Raw genomic sequence first — 23202 nt, forward strand, 5'->3', positions numbered from 1 at the left:
AGGACTTGTCCATACCTTGTGACATGTATACCGGCACTAACCAGCCATTGTTATACTGCAGCGCAATTGCTCATTCTTGTATTTGGGTTATTTCACACTCTTTTAGAGTGTACTGTAATTAAAAAAAATAAAATTAAAATAAAAAACCTGTGTTGGCTACCTCATCCTCCTCCACCGCCGCTTCTACTTACACCGCTACGTCCACTGCCTCCTCAAACTCCTACTCCATATGGAACTGCACTTCATAAATTAATTTTTCTTTTTATTTGTACGTATTTTATTTTATATCATTTCACTACTTTGTCATTTACATTTTCGGGTGAAATTCACCAATTTTCGGTGTATTGTACCACTGCTATACCTAGTAGGCCGTTTAAAAAAAAAAATATTGTCCATTAACATTTTCGGGGTGAAATTCACAAATTTTTGGTGTGTATAGCAGTATACCTATTAGGCCGGTTCAAAAAATATAATTGTCCTTTTCATTTTCAGGTGAAATTCACCAATTTTGGTGTGTATAGTACCACTGCTATACCTAGTAGGCCGGTAAAAAAAAAAAAAAATTGTCAGTTACATTTTCTGGTGAAATTAACAAATTTTTTGGTGTATAGTACCACTGCTTTATCGAGTAGACAGGTTAAACAAAAAAAATAATTGTCAGTTACATTTTCCGGTGAAATTCACCAATTTATGGGTGTGATGTACCACTGCTATACCTAGTAGACAGGTTTTTACAAAAAATTATATTAAGTTACATTTTTTGGTGAAATTCACCAATTTTTGGGTGCAATATACCCCTCCTCTACCTAGTTGACAGCTTAATAAATTTCAATAATTTTTCAGTTACATTCTTGGGTTGACCTTATACAATTTTAGACGTGAATAAACACCTGCTATGCATAGGTGACAGGGAATAAAATTTTATATATTATTCAGTAATTAATGCGTGCCACATCCTTTCATTCAATGCTTAAACTTTGAAAAGTTGTCACACTTTTACGCCTTAATAATTTCTCCCTCGTTTCAACTCTATAATTTTAAATTTGAAAAAAAGAATCCTCCCTTGGATGTGGTCTTTCTTTCTCACGCTCCCTCTCTGGCCTGGAACCCTGATTCCCCGCCACCAGTGATCAGCATGGTAGGTGCATAAAAGAACATCGAAAGTTGATAGAGCAGATATCAAATTGGATCGTGAACATCACGGGGACGTGCGACATGGTGGGGCAGTAAGTGTGCACACGCCTACCCGAACTAACTGACAGGGGTCAGCCCCTGCAAATTCTGGGTCTCCAAATTGGGCACATGGCCTGAGCTTGCCCTTTACCCCTTGGAGGTGCTGGCCTGCCCTGCAGCCAGTGTATTGTCTGAACGTGTGTTTAGCATGACTGGAGGGGGTTATCACAGGTTATATTTCCCAATGTTTTGGGGTGTACCCTAATTTTAAAAATAAAATTTAAAACCAAAAAGCAGTGTAGGCTACCTCCTCCTCCACCGCCGCTTCCACCTACACCGCCACATCCACCGCCTCCTCAACCTCCTACTCCATATGGACCTCGTCCTCCTAGATCAAGATGATTATTTTTTATTTTTACCTATTTTAAAGTCATTTCCCTATCCACATTTGTTTGCAGAGCACTTGCCATGTTCTTAACCACATTTTGATGCTATTTACAACCCTCTAGCCCTTTCCATGACATTTTTACAGCCATTTTAGTGCTCAAAAGTTCGGGTCCCCATTGACTTCAATGGGGTTCGGGTTCAAGTTCGGGTCAAGTTCGGGTCCCGAACTCAAACTTTTTTCTCAAGTTCGGCCGAACCTGTCGAACCCGAATATCCAGGTGTCCGCTCAACTCTAAACAGGAGTCGTCCCAAAAGAATGAAAATTAGCAAATGTTGTGCCCATTAACAAGAAAGGTAGTAAGGAGGAATCGGGTAACTATAGGCCAGTAAGCCTGACATCAATAGTGGGGAAATTTATGGAAACCATACTTAAAGGGCTTCTGTCACCCCACTAAACAGATTTGTTTTTTTTTTGTTACTTATAATCCCTATACTGCGATTTATGCATACATACTGTAATTAATCATTTTGGTTCAGCAGATTCTGTTAAAAACATACTTTTAAAATATGCAAATTACCTTGCTACCAGCAAGTAGGGCGGCTACTTGCTGGTAGCAGCCGCATCCTCCTCTCATAAAGACGCCCCCTCCGCATGTTGATTGACAGGGCCAGCGGACGGGATCTCCTCTGCTGGCCCTGTTTGCATTCAAAATCTGGCGCCTGCGCCGTACCTGTCTTCAGTCGGCGCAGGCGCACTGAGGAGGCGGACGCTCGCTCGGCCGCTCCTTCCTCAATGCGCCTGCGCCGGGTGTAGATGTGACGTCATCGGCGCAGGCGCATTGAGGTTGGAGCGGCCGAGTGAGCGTCTGCCTCTCAGTGCGCCTGCGCCGACTGAAGACAGGTACGGCGCAGGCGCCAGATTTTGAATGCAAACAGGGCCAGCAGAGAAAGATCCCGTCCGCTGGCCCTGTCAATCAACATGCGGAGGGGGCGTCTTTATGAGAGGAGGATGCGGCTGCTACCAGCAAGTAGCCGCCCTACTTGCTGGTAGCAAGGTAATTTGCATATTTTAAAAGTACATTTTTAACAGAATCTTCTGAACCAAAATGATGGGACCCATATTGTTTAATATCTTTAGCAGCGAAATTGCAGAAGGCCTCGATGGTAAGGTGTGTTTTTTTGCTGATGACACAAAGATTTGTTACAGGGTTGATGTTCCTGGAGGAATACACCAAATGGAAAAGGATTTAGGAAAACTAGAGGAATGGTCAGAAATCTGGCAACTAAAATTTTATGTTGATAAGTGCAAGATAATGCACCTGGGGCGTAAAAACCCAAGAGCAGAATATAAAATCAGTGATACAGTCCTAACCTCAGTATCTGAGGAAAGGATTGCAGGATAAAACTTACCAGGAAAGGTTAAATTACCTTAACATGTATAGCTTGGAAGAAAGACGAGACAGAGGGAATATGATAGAAACTTTTAAATACATAAAGGGAATCAACATGGTAAAAGAGGAAAGAAAATTTAAAAGAAGAAAAGGACATAGTTTTAAATTAGAGGGGCAAAGGTTTAAAAGTAATATCAGGAAGTATTACTTTACTGAGAGAGTAGTGGATGCATGGAATAGCCTTCCTGCAGAAGTGGTAGCTGCAAATACAGTGGAGCAGTTTAAGCATGCATGGGATAGGCATAAGGCCATCCTTCATATAAGATAAGGCCAGGGGCTATCCATAGTACTCAGTATATTGGGCAGACTAGATAGGCTAAATGATTCTTATCTGCCAACACATTCTATGTTTCTATGATAAGATCTTGTCCGAAATCCTGTGCGGCGTGAGATTACTTCATCACGCCGGCCAGCATGATGACATCATACGTCACCACGCCAGCCGGCATGATGACATAATCTCGCGCCGCACAGGATTTCGGTCGAGAGCTTCAAGCAAGATGGCGGCGGCTGGCCCGTTGCGAGCAAATGGAGGCGGCAAGTTTGATTTACATTTTTTTTTATTGTTAACTTTACAATCAGATTCCGCGATCATGTATGAATTCGGCATCTGAGGGGTACAATGACGGGGGCGGCGCTATCGCAACTTCCTGTCATTGCACCTGCTACTTACAAAAAATTGTGCTTCGTGACGAAGTAATTCATCACAAAGCAAATTTTTGTGTGAAAATTTGTCGAATCAGCTGAATCGAACTTTAAGAAATTCGCTCATCTCTAGTTACAACAGATGCTGCTATCCTGGGCATTTTTCACTACTGTTTTAAAGACATTTATGCCTGTAGGCTGGTGGTTGATGCTGCTAATATTCGCGAATAATTATCTCCTATAACTTTGTCAACTATCTCAGATTGACATCAGCTTTCTTGGATGAACCTCTGGTGCTGCAAGAGCTGAAAGAGGCAGTGACTTCCCTTCCAAAGAAAAAGGCCCCTAGGGCAGACGGACTCCAGGCAGAGTTGTATAAGCCTAAGGGCTCATGCACTCAAACATAAAGGCTCTGTACCCGTATTGCAGACTGCAAATGGTAGGTCCACAATATAAGGGCACTGACCATGTGCACTCCATGCTGCTGATGTGGACCCATTGACTTTAATGCGTCCACGATCCGCAAGAAACAGCAAAAGATAGGACGTACTATCTTTTCCAAAGTGGAGGCACAGATTGGAAGCCCACTGAAACACTACAAAGCGCTTCTGTGGGCTTTCAGGTCCCCGGCTATGCATGCTGGTGATTCTGGAGCTGAATAATGTGGAAGAAACTCAAATGAATTATGTTATTAGGTTGGAGCATGGAGTATACCTCAAGAGGAATTGAATATTGCACTTTGAGGCTATTTGGGGTAAGTGGTTAGACACCTCGGGATTACCAAATCAGGGCCAGAATGTTACTGTGTATGGGACCCCTTATTAGGTCTAACCTTCAGAGAGTTGTAAATCTGGAGTCTCCTTGAACTGCATTGTTCCATGGGGATGGTTTTCTTTTTCTATGCAAAATGCCAGTATGTATGCTGGATTTGCTATCCTGATTTTTTTTCTTCTTCTTTTCTTTGAACTTATGAAAAGCATGGCTTTTCACTTACAGGTGTCTTTTAGGATATGAGATGTAGCTTAGCTGTCTCCTCTTTACTTTTGTATGGGGCGGGGATGAGAAGGCTTTTGTACTAGTGTTATTATCTCATTCTTTTTTATGTTTTTTCTATGTATAATGTTTATAAAAACTTAAAAACTTTAATTAAAAAATTACCTGATTTTAACCCCTTAAGGACTCAGCCCTATTTCACCTTAAAGGGTTTCTGTCACCCCACAAAACTCTTTTTTTTTTTTTTGGATAGTTAGATTCCTCATAGCGCGATATAGGAGAATATAATAGTCTTACTTACTTTCATGCGGCCGATTCTTTATAAAACGAAGTTTTATAATATGTAAATGAGGGCTCTACCAGCAAGTAGGGCGTCTACTTGCTGGTAGCCGCAGCAGAAAACCGCCCCCTCGCCGTGTTGATTGACAGGGCCAGCCGTGATCTCCTCCTCCGGCCGGCCCTGTCAGTATTTCAAAAATCACGCGCCTCTGTTCATTCTGCGCAGGCGCTCTGAGATGAGGAGGCTTGTCTCCTCAGAACTCCCTCAGTGCGCCTGCGCCGATGACATCACCGAAAGAGAAGACGTCATCGGCGCAGGCGCACTGAGGGAGTGCTGAGGAGACGAGCCTCTCATCTCAGAGCGCCTGCGCCGAATGACCAGAGGCGCGCGATTTTTGAATTACTGACAGGGCCGGCCGGAGGAGGAGATCACGGCTGGCCCTGTCAATCAACACGGCGAGGGGGCGGTTTTCTGCTGCGGCTACCAGCAAGTAGACGCCCTACTTGCTGGTAGAGCCCTCATTTACATATTATAAAACTTTGTTTTATAAAGAATCGGCCGCATGAAAGTAAGTAAGACTATTATATTCTCCTATATCGCGATATGAGGAATCTAACTATCCAAAAAAAAAAAAAAGAGTTTTGTGGGGTGACAGAAACCCTTTAAGGACCGGGCCATTTTTTGCAAATCTGACCAGTGTCACTTTAAGTGCTGATAACTTTAAAACGCTTTGACTTATCCAGGCCATTCTGAGAATGTTTTTTCGTCACATATTGTACTTCATGACACTGGTAAAATGAAGTAAAAAAATAATAATTTTTATTTATAAAAAAAAACGAATTTACCAAAAATGTGTCAAAAATAGCAAATTTCTAAGTTTCAATTTCTCTACTTCTATAATACATAGTAATACCTCCAAAAATAGTTATTACTTTACATTCCCCATATGTTTACTTCATGTTTGGATCATTTTGGAATAATATTTAATTTTTTGGGGATGTTACAAGGCTTAGAACTTTACAAGCAAATCTTGCATTTTTTCAGAAATTTTCAAAAACCCAATTTTTAGGGACCAGTTCAGGTCTGAAGTCACTTTGCGAGGCTTACATAATAGAAACCACCCAAAAATGACCCCATTCTATAAACTACACCGCTCAAGGTATTCAAAACTGATTTTACAAACTTTGTTAACCCTTTAGGTGTTCCACAAGAATTAATGGAAAATAGAGATACAATTTAAAAATTTCACTCTTCACTCGTAAACAGCTGTACTGGCACACGGCAGGGCGCAGAAGGAAAGGAATGCCATACGGCTTTTGGAAGGCAGATTTTGCTGGACTGTTTTTTTTTACACCATGTCCCATTTGAAGCCCCCCTGATGCACCCCTAGAGTAGAAACTCCCAAAAAGTGGCCCCATTTTAGAAACTAAAGGATAGGGTGGCAGTATTGTTGGTACTAGTTTAGGGTACATATGATTTTTGGTTTCTCTATATTACACTTTTTGTGAGGCAAGATAACAAGAAATAGCTGTTTTGGCACCGTTTTTATTTTTGTTATTTACAACATTCATCTGACAGGTTAGATCATGTGATATTTTTATAGACCAGGTTGTCACGGATGTGGCGATACCTAATATGTATACTTTTTTTTTATTATGTAAGTTTTACACAATGATTTCATTTTGAAGCAAAAAAAATCATGTTTTAGTGTTTCCATAGTCTGAGAGCCATAATTTTTTCAGTTTTTGGCGATTACCTTGGGTAGGGTATGATTTTTGCGGGATGAGATGACGGTTTTATTGGCACTTTTTTGGGGTGCGTGTGACTTTTTGATCGCTTGCTATTACACTTTTTGTGATGTAAGGTGACAAAAAATTATTTATTTAGCACAGTTTCTATTTTAAATTTTTTACAGTGTTCCTCTGAGGGGTTAGGTCATGTGATATTTTTATAGAGCCGGTCGATACGGACATGGCGATACCGAATATGTATACTTTTTTATTTATTTATGTAAGTTTTACACAATAACAGCTTTTTTCAAACAAAAAAAATGATGTTTTAGTGTCTCCATATTCTAAGCCATAGTTTTTTATTTTTTTTGGGCAAATCTTTTGCAGGATGAGGTGACGGTTAGATAGGTACTATTTTGGTGGGCAAATGCCTTTTCGATCGCTTGCTGTTGTACTTTTTGTGATGTAAGGTGACAAAAAAATTGTTTATTTAGCACAGTTTTTATTTTTTATTTTTTATGGTGTTCATCTGAGGGGTGAGGTCATGTGATATGTTTATAGATCCGGTCGATACGGACGCGGCAATACCTAATATGTATACTTTTTTCTTTCCCCTATTTTTTACCAATATTTTTTAACTTTATTTGGGGAAAATGACGTTTTTGTTTATTTTTACTTGAAACTTCAAATTTTTGAGGGGAAAACTTATTTTTTTCAACTTTTTTTTGTCCCTCTTTGGGACTTGAACTTTTGGGGGTATATTCCTTTACAATGCATTTCAATACTTCTGTATTGGAATGCATTGGCTGTATGAGTAATACTGTGTGTATTACTCATACAGCTTCTGGGGCCTGTGAGATCCAGGGGGCTGAATCTCACAGGCTCTTCACCGGAAGGCAGCGCAGATGCCTCAGGAAGGCATCGGGCTGCCTTCCATGCCATCGGGTCCCCCCCCCATGGGGACCCGATGGCACTGTTGCCGCACCATAAAAAGAAGCAACCCGCAGGTCTGAATTTACCTGCGTTTTGCGGCGATCGCCGACACGTGGGGGTCACAGGACCCCCCCGTGCATTTAGCCGAGGTGCCTGCTCAATGATTTGAGCAGGCACCTTGTTCCGATCACCGCCCACCGGGAGGCGGTAATCGGAACGACACATGATGTACCGGTACATCATGTGTCCTTAAGGACTCGGGAAACATGCTGTACCGGTACGTCATGTGTCCGTAAGGGGTTAAAAAAGAAATATTGGGCATTGCACATGTTCTGCATTGACTGGGAGTGACGCTGGAAAGCTAGGTGCAGGGAGCCCATACTAAGTTTTACTATCGAGCCCTATCATATCTATATATGCCCCTGCTACAGCCTAAACAGTGCAGATGATAAAAACATTAGGAACAGTACGTACATGAGATAAAGTAGTGATCATAAGAGCAGATGTTGTTGAGGATGTCATGATTTTAATGTGAAGCCATTTTAAGGATGTCATGATATTAATGTGAAGCCATTGGAATAAAATAATGCACAATGTGCAGGTGCCAAGTGTTATCTCTTTTCTTGTTTTTGTATCTTAGCCAATGAAACAATGGCATGAGCCTCAGTAGAGGAATGCCCTCTCTGATGATATAAAAACTGCTTAACTTCCTGTAATAAATGAGTTTTGCTTTTATACTTGGTATCAGTATGGTTCTTTCGTGCACGATAAACTAACAGCTTGTAATTTGGAGAAGACAGTCAATAAGACAGCACAGCTTGTGTGCATCCAAAACAGATGTCGCCCACCTTGGGGCAAGGGTGTGACTTTCAAGTAGAACAGCCGCAGAAATCATCCACACACGGGTTAGGCTACTTTCACACCTGCATTAGGTGCGGATCCATCTGGTATCTGCACAGACGGATCCGCACCTATAATGCAAATGCTTAGATCCGTTCAGAACGGATCCGTTTGCATTACCATGAACAAAAAAAATTAAAAAATTAAAAAAAAATTTTTTTTTTTTTTTGTTCATGATAATGCAAACGGATCCGTTTTGACTTTACATTGAAAGTCAATGGGGGACGGATCCATTTGAAAATTGAGCCATATTGTGTCAACTTCAAACAGATCCGTCCCTATTGACTTACATTGTAAGTCTGGACGGATCCGTTTGCCTCCGCACGGCCAGGCGGACACCCAAACGCTGCAAGCTGCGTTCAGGGGTCCGCTGCTGAGCAGAGCGGAGGACAAACGCTGCCAGACTGATGCATTCTGAGCGGATCCGCATCCACTCAGAATGCATTAGGGCTGGACGGATCAGTTCGGGGCCACTTGTGAGAGCCTTTAAACGGAACTCACAAGCAGAGCTCCGAACGCTAGTGTGAAAGTAGCCTTAGATGTACATGGGGAGGAGACTTCAGCTCCAAAACAGGTAAGAGAAGTATTTATGTTACCTAATACACTTCTGTGCCTCCGCTCTGCATAGTGGGTGTGACGGCTGTCCACTTAGACACCTGACCACATAAGCCCTTGTCCCAAGAACCTGGTCAACCTTGCTATTGACTGTCTGTGGGTAAATAAGAGACTTTAGAGGAGAAATTGGTATACCGTTATACGTGTTCCGGCCTTAGACAGTCGATGAGTTAAAAATATACTCTTCCTGCTAACGATTGACAACAGTCACATTGGTAGGTGTGTTCCTATTAGAATGGTTATTGTGGATAGCTCACCACCTTCCTCTGTATGGCAAGGGTGCTCTAGTCAGGAAACTGATCACCCAATCAGTCAGGGAAAAATAGAAATGAATACAAAGTGACTGGCACTCGCTATATGGTTCACATCAACAGCATTTAATAGCCACCCACTAAACAGTGGAGTGTGGACAGCAGAAATAAAACAGCATATAATCAACACAATATTAAAACAATATTAAAAATATAAATAGTGCGGTGCACTGATAGTAGGATCCTATATGGAGAAGTAGTCCTTTCAATGTGGCGCAATCTGATATATAATCTATCGCTTGAATATTGTACCGAAAGTTCACTGTTATTTATAGCAAATGATGAAAGTGTCCTTTGGATGCAGAAAATGTAAATCCGAGTCCTCTACTGGGAGTACTGTCCCTTTAAATGACACTGGATGTTATCATTAGGTCCACTAAATTCCGCAATATGTTGGAAGTAGCTGTGGACCTTTTGCCTGGTATTAGAAAGCCTCCGGACCCTCCGGTGCTCAGTGCTGTGGGAAAGAAATTTGCTTACCGGTGTATCCCGTTATTCAGCTCACCGCACCGCTCGAGGTTACTTCCGGCGTCCTCGTTCCTTGGTATCTATCACGTGTTGTCCAAAGGTATCGCGGGACTTGATGGCTTAGTTCCGGGTTCCTGTGAGAGGTACTCACGTTGAATTGAAAAAATGGAGCGCTCAAAATTTAAAACTGCTTAAGAAGTCTTGATCATATCCAATTTCTTATATTGAGCAGAGATATAACGCCAGACGCGTTTCGGGGACTTCTCTCCCCTTCCTCAGTGGCCACTGAGGAAGGGGAGAGAAGTCCCCGAAACGCGTCTGGCGTTATATCTCTGCTCAATATAAGAAATTGGATATGATCAAGACTTCTTAAGCAGTTTTAAATTTGGAGCGCTCCATTTTTTCTATTCAACGTGAGTACCTCTCACAGGAACCCGGAACTAAGCCATCAAGTCCCGCGATACCTTCGGTACAATATTCAAGCGATAGATTATATATCAGATTGCGCCACATTGAAAGGACTACTTCTCCATATAGGATCCTACTATCAGTGCACCGCACTATTTATATTTTTAATATTGTTTTAACATTGTGTTGATTATATGCTGTTTTATTTCTGCTGTCCACACTCCACTGTTTAGTGGGTGGCTAGTAAATGCTGTTGATGTGAACCATATAGCGAGTGCCAGTCACTTTGTATTCATTTCCGTGTTCCTATTAGCGATTGACGAAAGGTAGTGCCCCCATCATGTCGATAGATGTCTTCCTATTAATATTGACCTAGAGAATCATATTAGTGGATTAGTGATGTTGTAACGAAGCCTCGGAGAAAAAACAAAATATAAAAAGGTGTCTGATGACCTTCCAGAAATGTAAACAAGGACTAGCCATTTCAGAGGCGGGCTGGCGCATCATTAGTATAACAGAAGTCTCTTTCCAGAACGAGAGAACAGGTTATCAGTCACTGTCCCCGAACTTCAGGGATTTTAAGGTGTTTGGGTTAAATGTATATGCAAGAATTACTGTCATAGAACCCGTAGGAACTCTGCTGAGATAAAGAACAAACATCTACATAATATGGAAAGCTGGGTACTTGTATGAAGGGAGACAGCGGGGGGCGCAGCTGTGAGTGGAGTGATGTCACAACATTGGAATGTGGGAAAGAGAGCACAATGTCTGCAATACTAAGATAACAAGGCAATGTATAAGATTGAGTGTGTGTGTATGGAGCTCCAGAAAATGTTATTTGTTATTGAGTTCAAAAACTTATGTTTTAATGTGTTAATGTATTGGAAATGTTTCTTTATGTCTGTTCTACCATATGTTGAATGTTATGTCTGTTACTTGTTATGTCTGTGTGGACCAGAGATCTGACTGGGTGTGTTGCCAAATAGAAAACTGACTAGTAGAGGAAGATCACAAAGCCATGTTTACTGTGAGCAAAATAAGCTCTACTGATATGATGATGAGGTCAAATTAAGAGTTAAATCGAGCGGCTCAGGAAAGAAATCATCAGAGACACAAGGAAGTGTGTGCACTGGCTTTAGCCAAAAAAAGAGTTAAATTGTTACAAAGTTTCGACCTTGAACACAGGCCTTGAATTTAGAACATTCTATTCTAAATATTATGAAAAACAATGCAAGCATCAGCATGAAAATAATTAAGTATAAGAAGCAGGGTTGGACAGAAATATTTGATGAACAGACAAGTAATTATTTTTTACACTCCACTACCACGCCCCCAGCAGCCATCTTGACTGAGGTAACTTCCTCACCAGCGGCCATCTTAACTCCAACTTCCGGCCAACCTGGCGGCCATTTTAACTGAAGGAACTTCCTCAACAGCAAACATCTTAACTAAGGGAACTTCCTGCCCAGCGGCCAACTTAGTTACTGGTATTTTTTCCTGATACAGCTACAAGCACAAAACAATACACATAGATCTAAGTAGCACCACATAGAGTACTCAACTCAGTAAGTGATGGATACACATATACCTATAATTAGTTATTATTTATAGTATTGCGTAATTAGATGAAATGCCTTAACTTCTATGTTTTTTTTTAAACTTTTCTAGGACTAAGTCAGCACTTGGAGGCAACTCATCTCGATTCATAACAGGCTGGCGCCAGAGTGCAGGTCCTACCTGGGTTGAGCGTAGTGCCGGTGCATGCGCACTTCGCTTCAAGAAGCCAAATCGAGAAGTCCGCACGGGCGCATCATGCAGAGCCCTGTGCGCACGCGCGAGCTCTTACAGCAGGAGGAGGGAGGAGGGGGGATGGAGGGAGAGCGAGAGGCGGCACAGAGGATTAGGAGGCGGTGCAGAAGTCTGGAAAGGCGGCGATGGGCACGAACGGCGGTGGGTGCGGTGGGCACCTTGCATCCCTTGACATCCTCTGACATCCCCTTGGGCACCTTATTTCTTTGAGTGACAGGTTAGTAAAACCAGTTTTTTAGCAAAATAAGGCTACAGATCACATTTAGAAGCCCACATTAGGAATCCTGATGAGGCCCTGAACATCAGCATATGTTTAGCTGACAGGGGTGAAACCTGGTGACAGAATCCCTTTAAATCACCTCCCCAAAAAAGAAAGGAAAAAGTAAGTCTGCCACCCTATAATGGCCATGGGGTATGGACCTGCAGAGTTTGCGGGACCCAGAACCCAGATTGGAGAGATAGTTGTGCTGTGTGTGGTACTCCTCATTCCCACCACATGAGATGATTGTATTCTGTGTGGACTGTGTCCGGATCACTGGCCCCACAGACACCCATATTTTTAGGGATGGCTGGGGAGACAGTGAGGACAACACAAAAACAGGTGAGGAGGAAAAGTTAGATCAAGATTAGGAAACGGGCAATCTAGCATTGGCTGTGCCCTTAAACATTTTAGCAGATTCAAATCCGTCCTCAATAATATCCCTCACTCTGGGTGATAAAGAAGTAAAGAAGTAGTCCTGTTTTTTAATTATACTGGAGCAGCCAAGACAGTTGTGCACAGCAAACATGCCCCCCCCCCCCCTGAATTAATCTCCACAGACACCAAAGTAGTACATTCCCTTTTAACAGAACCCGTCCATGCTAGATTTGCTCCTAACCAAGAAGTGCTTGCCCGTTTGCTGGTCAATGATACCGCCCCATGTTGGCTCCTGGGTGCAGACTTGCTTGCAAAAGTATGTTCCAGCATCTCATACCAGGAGGATGGTACTGTGAAACTAACAGGTGCCCTCAATGACCAGGAACTTTGTTGGCCGTTAGTGATAAAACACCCATGTCCATGTTTGTGTCAGTATTCCCAGAACATGAAAGGAAGCCCTGCTTGTGGGACTGCCAGACCATCTGTGGGCTACTGGACCCAAAGATTTTGGCAAGCTCCCAGTCCCTCCTGTGAAAGTGGAGATGAAAACTGGCTCCCCACTTCCCAGGAAGATGCAGTATCTCTTGAGTATGGCACAGTCAGATGCCATATCTCAAACAGTCCAAGACTTTTTGAAAAAGGGGGTTATCAAGGAGCTTGTATCCCCTTCTAACACTCTTTTGTACCCTGTGAAAAAGAAAAGGGAGAAGGGCAAACTTACCCAGTACCAGATGGTACATGACCTACGTGCTGTCAATGAAGCCACAGTTTTTAACACCCCCATTGTGACGAATCCACACACCTTGTTGGCTCAGGTTCCCGCTACCTCTACCCACTCCACTGTGATTGATTTGGCAAATGTTTTCTTTTTGGTACCACTACATACAGACAGTTGGTATTTGTTTGCCGTCACACATGAGGGTAAACAGTATACCTGGGTAGTACTACCGCAGGGGGCCCAGAACTCGCCCAGTATATATACTGCAAGACAGGGTGTCTTATAAAGCCCAGAAACATGGCTAGTTGCATATTGCTAGCTGGTTAAGACGTGAGGTGCTCTCTCTAGGAGAAATGTGGGGCAGACTGCAGCCATTGAAGCTGAATGCCACCACTCTTCATGTCTTGTGCTGTGCAGCCTGGATACTGTTCCAAGGCAGAGGGAGAGTGATTCTCCCTCTCCTCTGCACTGCTACTCTGCATGTTGAGCTGATGGTAGGGAGCATCGAACGCTGCTCAGCTACTTCTGCCTATCACCTCAGTTAGTCTCCCAGCAGCTCGCCGCTGCTGTAAGATAGGAGGAAGAAAGAGGGAGGTAGTGTTACTGGCCCTCTGGCCCCCCTGAGTCAGCACTGCTATCCCCTTGGACTCCTGGACTGTCTATACCTGAAGTTCCTGGGAGACAGCCAGGATATGAAGCAGAGCTCAGGGGCCAACCTGGACATTAACTATGCAAGAAATATGACAATAACACCCCTCATTTTATAGGAATACACTCATGTACTGTAGTACATGGGTGTATTCCTAAGGATGAGGGTGTTATAGTGACTTTTAAAACAAACACTATCCAGGGTCTGTTCTATTATTGGCCTAAGTGTTTAAATGTGACTGTAGCGATACCCCTTTGTAGCAGAAAGGTTTCACTGCCAGAGATGTCCTTTTCCCAATGGTGAGAGGTGCTGCAGGAACTACAGGGTCATCTGTGAGGGAAGCAGGAACAGCTCTTACAAGAGCTAGTGTACTGTGATATAGTGTTTTCCGCAATAAGAGACAGAACTCAGTATTGAGAGTGAAGATGAACTGCTTTTATTGGTATCACACTTGGCCTTATATGCAAGTCCCAATGCAAGGGAACCTCCGATCTGGACCTGATGGGGAATTGCGTGACAAACACACAGACCAATGGAAACAGGACACACAATCCCTCCCCTCTGCCTGGGTGATAATTAGATCAGGGAGATAATTAGGTCAGATACAATTACCCAACACAATTAACAAAACACAATAGGCTCTGCCTGTGATACAATTACCAAATATAATGGGCTAACTTAATCACTCACAGGCAGAAAAAAAGGTTTTAAAGCCAAATACATTACAGGAGCCATATAGAAAAGGGAACAGTGGGCATCCAATGAATAACCAGGTGGGCAAATAAATAGTGGTGAAATCCAATAGGCAGAGAGTCTGTCACAGTGACTATAACCTCCCTCATCCATAGGAATACAACCACATACTGCACATATTTTAGAACACCTTTTGGTTCAAGTTATTTTTTTCTTATTTTCCTCCTATAAAACCTAAGTGCGTCTTATCATCAGGTACCTCTTATCATCAGGTACATCTTATGAAGCAAAAAATAAGGTGTATAGGGGCAGTAAAAGTTCATATTTTGTTAAAGCCAAATACATTTCAGTTCCAAATTACAAAATGTAAAGTGATTTTACTACTCACGTGGTCCTAGGAGATAACCAGCACTATTCAATGTCCAGCCACGTTTCTCTTTTTCCTGTGAAAACAAATATCAATTATCTAATGATGCCAGAGAGATTCACACAAATTGCTTATAATTTGTTTAGCTAAATATGACATAAAACAGCATTCTGTTAGTAACTGTCATGCTTTATGGAAGCCACAGTATTTCCATTATTTTAGCCAAAACACATTTCTGGATATTGAAAAATTTCTACAAGGTGATAGCTAATCTCCATGTTGGTTTATTTGTCATTACTAGTGTTGATCACAAATATTCGAATTGCAAATTTCTATCGCGAATATCGGCACTTCGAGAATTTGCGAATATTTAGAATATAGTGATATATATTCGGAAGGGTGGGAGGCATCCGGGCCTGCACCTTCGACAGGGGATTGGCCTGCACGTAACATAGGGGAAGAGAAGGCAGTGGTGTGACCCGCTGACAAAGATTGTGGACCCAGGTGTTCGTCCCTCTTATTACGGTGCTTGGATGCCATGTGGCGGATCATGCTGGTGGTGGTGTCGTCTCATCCTCTTCATCAACCTCTTGAGACAGTAATTGTGGTTGACTCATTGGCAACTGTGCCTCATCATCATCCACCTCATTAAACACTAATTGCTGTTCCCCACGGTCATTTTCTTGTGACTGTGGATGCTCAAGAGGTTGGGAATCAGGGCACAAGATCTCATGTCCCTCTTCAAGCGTGCTTGACGAGAGGGCCAAATCAAGTAATGGCGATGAAAAGAGGTCCTCGGAATATCCGAGTGTGGGATCACTTGTTTGGCCAGACTGTACATGGTGGGAGGAAGGAGGATCAGGGTGAGGATTGTGTTGACCAGACTCCTGGCTACTGAGACTGGACTTGGTGGAAGACAGGGTGGTGCTTAACCGACTGGAAGCATTATCTGTTGCAATCCAATCGACCACCTGGTCGCACTGGTCTGACTTCAAGAGTGGTGTCCTGCGCCGCCCTGCAAACTGGGACATGAAGCTAAGTATCATGGATGATTGTTTTTCTTGTGCTCTGGCAGCAGGCACAGTTTCTCCGCGCCAAGGGCCACGGCCTCTGCGTGCACCATCAGCATCACAGCCACTTCCCCCTCCCTTACTGCTCGCCTTCTTCATTTTAAATGTGATATATGCTTTAAAGTATGTCACACGTACAGTAGCGTAGGATTTGGAAGTGTATGCGCAAAAAATTTACAAAGGTATTTCTGATTAGGAAATATTATAGAGGACAGGTACCACCGGTAATGTCACTGTTTGCAGTGTTTACGGAAAAAAGTTCACTGGATGTAACTGATATTTTAGGGATGCGCACACTTTAAACAAGAAATGTGACGTGGATAATTTAACTGTCCGCAGCGGATACCGTCTATGGAAAAAGTACACTGGATGTCACTCATATTTTAGGGATGCGCACAATTTACACAGGAGATGTGGCACGAGTAATTTAACTGTCCGCAGCTGCCTATTACACTGTATTTAGCGCAGGGTGCGCTAAAAATAAATATTGCTGCTGTCACACACAATAGTCCTTAAAAGGACTTTTGGGTCTCTGATAAGTTTTTTGTATAAAAATCTTCCTATTACACTCCCTACACTGTCTGTCCCTTCCTATGCACAGCTGTCCCTAACACTGAGCAATTTAGCGCAGGTTGCGCTACAAACATATATTGCTGCTGTCACACACAATAGTCCTTACAAGGACTTTTGGGTCTCTGAAACGTTTTGGTACCAAAAAAATATTCAATTATACTCCCTACACTCTCTGTTCTTTCCTATGCTCAGCTCTCCCTGACTACAAATGAGCACCCGATGACGCGTTCTGGCCAGCCAATCACTGTAATGCCAGTAGCCAACATGTCTACTGGCATTACAGTGACGGCAGTAACTACCTGCATGTTTATTGGCTGCGTAGCAGCCAAGTAAGGTGCTGGGAGGAGACTTGAGCATGGCACTCGAGCACATGCGGTACAAGGCGCTCAAGCACATGCCATGTGCCAGGCATCGAGATGCTCGAGCCAAACAGGTGTTCGGCCGAGCATGCTCGATCATCACTACTGCTGACACATTCACAGTAAATTTGTTAGATTCTACTTGGAATTTCTGTGTCTCAATATTAAAGGGCAGTCTAATATATTGCCTCATTTATCTTGTTCAACTGCTGCCACAATCCCTGTTAATTTGTTAGTTTATACACATAATTACACTGTTTCAGTATTAAAGGGTGGTTTAATATTTTGCTGTCTGCATCTTGTTGAAGTGCTGGCGCATTTGTAGTTAATCTGTTAGTTTAGATACCGAATTACTGTGCCTTAGTATTAACCCTTTCGCTACCAGCGTCGTACATGTACGGTGCTTGAGCGATGGGTACACATGCGAACAGAAGAGACCTGTGGCTAATGACCGCGACCGGTAATAATCCCGATTGCGGTAATTAAAGTCTTTAGACGCTGTGATCTGCGGTCAATGAGAGGCCAACATAAGAAATGAGCAATTCTAGTACCATTATAGATCTATATGAAACATAATGGTACAGAATAAAAAAAAAAATAGAGAGTCTTGTAGCCGCAAAGATGAGCTACAAAATCATAAAAATGTAAAAAAAATGTAGAAAAAAAATAAATAAAAAAATGTAAATCAAAATACATAAATAAACACAAAAATCATAAACATCATGGACATCACCACATCCAAAAATGCCCATACTATTAAAATATAAAAATATTTTCCCAATACAGTAAATGGCGTAACGGAAAAAAGGGTCAAAATGGCAGATTCACAATTTTTTCTTCATTTCTCTTACCTAAAAAATGTAATTAAATGTGATCAAAAAGTCACGCGCACTGCAACATTGTAAGACGCTCTCCGTTCCGCGATCCACTGAGGCACCTAGGGGTCCTCGTGGGGCTCGGCCTGCGGGGGACCCCGTTGAAATATCAGGATAGGTCACGCATGTGCCTGGGGAATCTTCAGTTCCGACTCCTTTGTGGGCAGACGTGGTAGTGCGTCCGCATGATCGCCGGAGGGGAAGACCACCGGGGTCACGGAAGCAGATTGACCGGACTGGTGGCTGTAAGCAGCGGCCGGTCCTGTCTCCGGTATCGCCTGCAGGTTCCGTTCTGGCGTTCGTGCCAACGCGATCGTGTATTTATGCTGGGCTGCTCGAACGTCCGCGTGCACGCTCGAGAGGAGGTTCGCAAAAGGATACGCGGCCGAACGTACACACATCTTATTCGCTACGCCAGACGTTGACGGGGAAAATACCTGTATGTAAATTCTAGTAGATTAAAGGGCAGGCATAGGTTAAGTGACTAAAACCAGCCTAGGCCGCACAAGTGTCAGGGATTAGGTTTATTATATGACCTATAAGGAATAGACACATGGCACTTTGTGGTTGGCTAGCAGGTACTTAAAAGGTGATCTCCCTGGCTGGTCAGTGCCCACTGTTGTTTTGACAACCCGGGTGTATGTTGCTGTTCATATTCTCCCAGACTGAACTGTGCATGACCTCTGCCTTCCTCGATTTATCTCTAGAGACTGCCTCTGGATACCTCATCTTTACTGAACAGTTTGTCTCATGTATGACCTTGGATCGGACCATGGAACTCCTGACGTCTCATCCCTAGGTACCACGTTACACGGACTAATACTGCGCATATGAACTTTGGCCTGGTCGCTGGCTGTCCCCTTGGTGTTTCCCTGCACAGGTTATTATTCGGGTTGGTTTCCTGTATATGCTTACTGGTTTGGACTGTACTGCCGTTTATTTAATAAATCCACTATTGTTTAACCTCTGTCTGGTTGCATGGGGTTCTGCACCATTACCAAACATGGTATCAATAAAAACGACAGATTGTCCCTCAAAAATTGAGCCCCCACAGATCAGTGGCTATAACTATAAAAAAAATAAGGGTGTTAGAATATAGTGATGAAAAAAATTTGTTTTCAAAGTTTTCATCTATATTTACACTATATAGAAATTAAAAAAAACTATACATTTGTGGTATTGTTGTAATCGTACTGATCCATAGAATGAAGGGCATGGATCAGTTTTGCTGCAAAGGGAACGCCATAGGAACAAAACCCACAAAACGGTGGTGGAATTGTGTTTTTTCCAATTCCACCCCATTTGGATTTTTTTTACCACTTCCCACTACATTGTATGCCATATTAAATGGTGGCATTAGAAAATACAACTTGTCCCACAAAAAAATCAGCCTTCATACGGCTATGTGAAAAATAAAAAATGTATGGCTCAAGGAAGATAGGGAAGAATAAGGAAAATGCAAAAACGAAAAAAACCTCCGGTATCCAAGGGGTTAAAATATAGAATTCACACTCTGCCTTAACCTCATAAATAATGTATGTTTTTGTTTTTTCTCTGCCAATCTAGATGATTTGGGCAAGATCAGTTAAAGATGGGATCATCTTACCCATCCTCAAAAAGCTTTCCCTTAACCCATCTTCTTATTCTAGCAATCGACACATATCCCTACTGTCATACACCTCAAAGTTACTTGACCATGTCCACTTTGAACTGTCCTCTCACCTCTCTTCCTGTTTTGACCAGATATAATCTGGCTTCTGACCCCACCACTCTACTGAAACTGCCCTTACCAAAGTCACCAACTACCTGCTAACTGCAAAGGCTATTACTCTGTCCTCCTCCTCCTTGACCTATCCTCTGCCTTTGACACAGTTGACCACTCCCTTCCGCTACAAACTCTCGCATCTCTTGGCGTCACGGGCATGGCTCTCTCCTGGATCACATCATACCTTACAGACTGGATATTTAGTGTGTCCCACTCACACACCACCTCTTAGCCTTGTCCCCTCTCTGTCGATGTCCCTCAAGGCTCTAACCTAGGACCCCTGCTCTTCTCAATTTACACCTTCAGCCTGGGACAGCTCATAGAGTCTTATGGTTTTAAGTATCACTTCTATAAGCAAATACCACAATACCTCTCCTCTATAGCCTTCTTCTTCTCTTGCTTTCTAAAACTTAACATGGGTAAAACAGAATATATCATTTTTCCTCCATCTCACTCATCCCCCTCATCAGACCTTTCTATCACAATTAATGGCTGCACACTCTGACCAGTCAACCAAGTGCACTGTCTTGGGGTAACCTTTGATTCTGCTCTGTCCTTCAAACCACACATCCAAGCCCTTGTTACCCCCTGCCGCCTCCAAATCAAAAATATCTCTTAGGTCCGCACATTCCTCAAACCAGGGTGTGCAAAAATGCTTATAGATGCTCTCATCATCTCCCATGTAGACTACTGTAACATACTCCTATGTGGCCTCCCATCTAGCACCTCGCACTCCTCCAATCTAGCCCAACTAATCCACCCCTCCCCCTTTCCTGTTTTTTCTCTTCTCTCTCCCAATACACTCACTGGCTCCCTGTTGCCCAGAGAATCTAGTACAAAGCACTTACTATGACATACGGTACATGGACGTCCACAACCTGTCCCCTCCATACATCTGTGACCTTCTACAAGCAGTCTACGATCCTTACAGGACCTCCTTCTCTATTCTCCTCTTATCTCCTCTTCCCAAAATCACCTCCAAGATTTCTCCCATGCAGCCTCCATACTCTGGAACTCTCTATCGCAACCTACTGTGGAAACCTTCAAAGAAACCTGAAAACCCACCTCTTTAGACAAGCCTACAACCCACAGTAACCCTGATGCCACTTTTTTGCCATGACCAGTTTTAACCTCACCTACTGTATCCTTCTCCCATCCTTGTAGATTGTAAGCCCTTACAGGCAGGATCCTCTCTCCTTCTGAGCCAGTTTGTAACTCATCTTGTTAATGCTTATTGTACTAGTTTTTTTAAATTATGTATGTATACCCCTTACCATATCTTTAGCACCATGGAATGAATGGCGCTGTAATAAATATTAATGATAACAATAAAGAGAAAATGTCACTATGAAATGCAGTGCCATCAGCAGGTAGCATGTTATAGAACAGGAGAAATTATATATAGCTCTGTGGGAAAATATTCAGCAGAACTTGTAAATAATGCATTTAAATCTCTGCTCTTTCTGAGCTCAGTTGTACCAGTTTATGTGATAATCAGCATCCTCGGCATTGTTATTGGAAACTATCACAGATGGGAGTTCATGCAGATGTCATATGTTTCTTTCCTATAATGCATACTACAGAAGAAACAATGATAGTAAATATGGATAACAACCAAGAGACAGACTGGCACTACTGCTCTGCATATGTTGCTATCAGTGCTTGGATCTTAAATGCCACATACTCCTTTGTGGTGCTCTGTGTCATTAAAGAGTCCATAAATAATGTGTAGTAGAGCATAACACAGCACTCACCCGGGAGTAAAAAAATCTTTTACTTTATTGCTTTCTGCAGGTTACATAGACAACAATGTCTGACAATTTTACTCCCAGGTGAGTGCCCTGTTATACTCTACAACACAATAGTAAATATGGAGCTTCCACATAATTAGACCACACATATAACAGCAGAAGAAAACGTTCTTCAATTAATGATGATACTTCTATTCACAGTCATAACTCTAGCCATATAGAATGACCACTATACTATCACAAACACCTATACAATTACAAATAATTATATAGACTAACAATGCCCTGGCTCTAAGCTCAGCTACTCATTCAGCAGATCCTGTGGATCAGACCCATAATTTAAATATGGTCTGCAAATTATGTTTTAGAGAATGAACTTACCGTTAAAACTACTCCAAATGTCTGTGAGATAGTGGCACACAGTATTAAGGATACCAACAGGAAACTTGTGCACTTTTGCATCTGTATGAACATAGTAAAAATGTAACTGTAACAGAGAATTATCTATACATTCAGATAAAGAATGAATGAATGAATGAATTAAATCTATATTGATCAGTTTAGCTTTAAATACATATAGGCAGAAGTGTTTCTTGATATTCCTTAACTATACACCTAGTCATTATTCACAAATATTTATTACACTCAAATATTTGTGCTGTGATTGAACTTGAAAAATGTACTAGCTTAAAGTAAATGAACAAAAAAATAAATAAAAAATAAACACACCATGAAGTATTTGTGCACTGTGGATTTCTTGTTATAGCTGTAAATTAATATCTTGATTATATTTTTAAATGAAATAATGAAAAAAAGAAACTAGAAAGAAAGAATTAGAAGCAAAATAAAATGTAGCAAATGCATTGAAGGAGAAAATACTGACAAACCTTGAAGTGACTAGTGTATCTGTGCTTGCAGTTTCTCTGTCTTGTGTCGTCCAGAAGAGTGCTACAGGTTCTCCCTGCTGACATACAGGAGGAGTGGTGCACTGCAGAGTTGTCCAAGAAAAATGCAGCAGGAATCTCACTGCATTGTAAGATAGGCAAGTCTTCCCAAGGGTGTTTGGTGTAGCAGCTTTGGGGATTGGCTATTTATGGTCCCCACCAGGTTCATATGGACTGGTATCCCTCTCTGAAGGGTGAATGTGATGAAGTCAGACGTCACTGCATCATTTCCACTCCACAAGTCACTCCATTAAGAGAGGGAAAAAATGACAGCAATTCAATTAAAGGTACTTTGAACCAATATGAAGGCAAAAGATAGATAGCAGTCCTGGAAATTACCTGTGATTATGGCATGGGTGGACAGTTTGTACCAGTCCAAGAAGCTTCATCCTACTTGATTCCCCTTCTTTGGCCACTCTATGCTATATACACACATGATGATGAATGGGAATATTAGAATATATTATACTGCTTCTGGTTATAGAAATTTAAATGTGTTTGTATCTACAGTAGCAAGACAAAGAAAAGTAATAAATCTACCATTTCTGAATAATCGGTAGAGTAAGCCATGAATAAAAAAGACATTAAAGGCAACTCCATTATTGCAGCTCTAAAAGAGCGTCATTATGTTAATACACAAATATAAGATTTTAAAGATTTGTGACATACAGAAGACATGAGTAAATATTGTCTATAAT

General features: G+C 42.1%; 1 protein-coding gene across 1 annotated transcript in view; it reads right to left on the reverse strand.

Moving 5' to 3' along the window:
- The window catches only part of GAL (galanin and GMAP prepropeptide), a 478330-nt gene extending 456308 nt beyond the window's left edge, over positions 1-22022 (reverse strand). The window contains exons 1-2 of the mRNA XM_040408922.1: positions 21942-22022; positions 15189-15243 (exon numbers count right to left, since the gene is read on the reverse strand). Of these exons, the coding sequence (XP_040264856.1) occupies positions 15189-15243; positions 21942-22022 (136 nt within the window). The remainder of the gene's footprint in view (positions 1-15188; positions 15244-21941) is intronic.
- Between the last annotated feature and the right edge of the window lie 1180 nt (positions 22023-23202).

This window comes from Bufo bufo, chromosome 10, assembly GCF_905171765.1.
Source record: "Bufo bufo chromosome 10, aBufBuf1.1, whole genome shotgun sequence".
In the NCBI taxonomy this organism is placed as follows: Eukaryota; Metazoa; Chordata; class Amphibia; order Anura; family Bufonidae; genus Bufo; species Bufo bufo.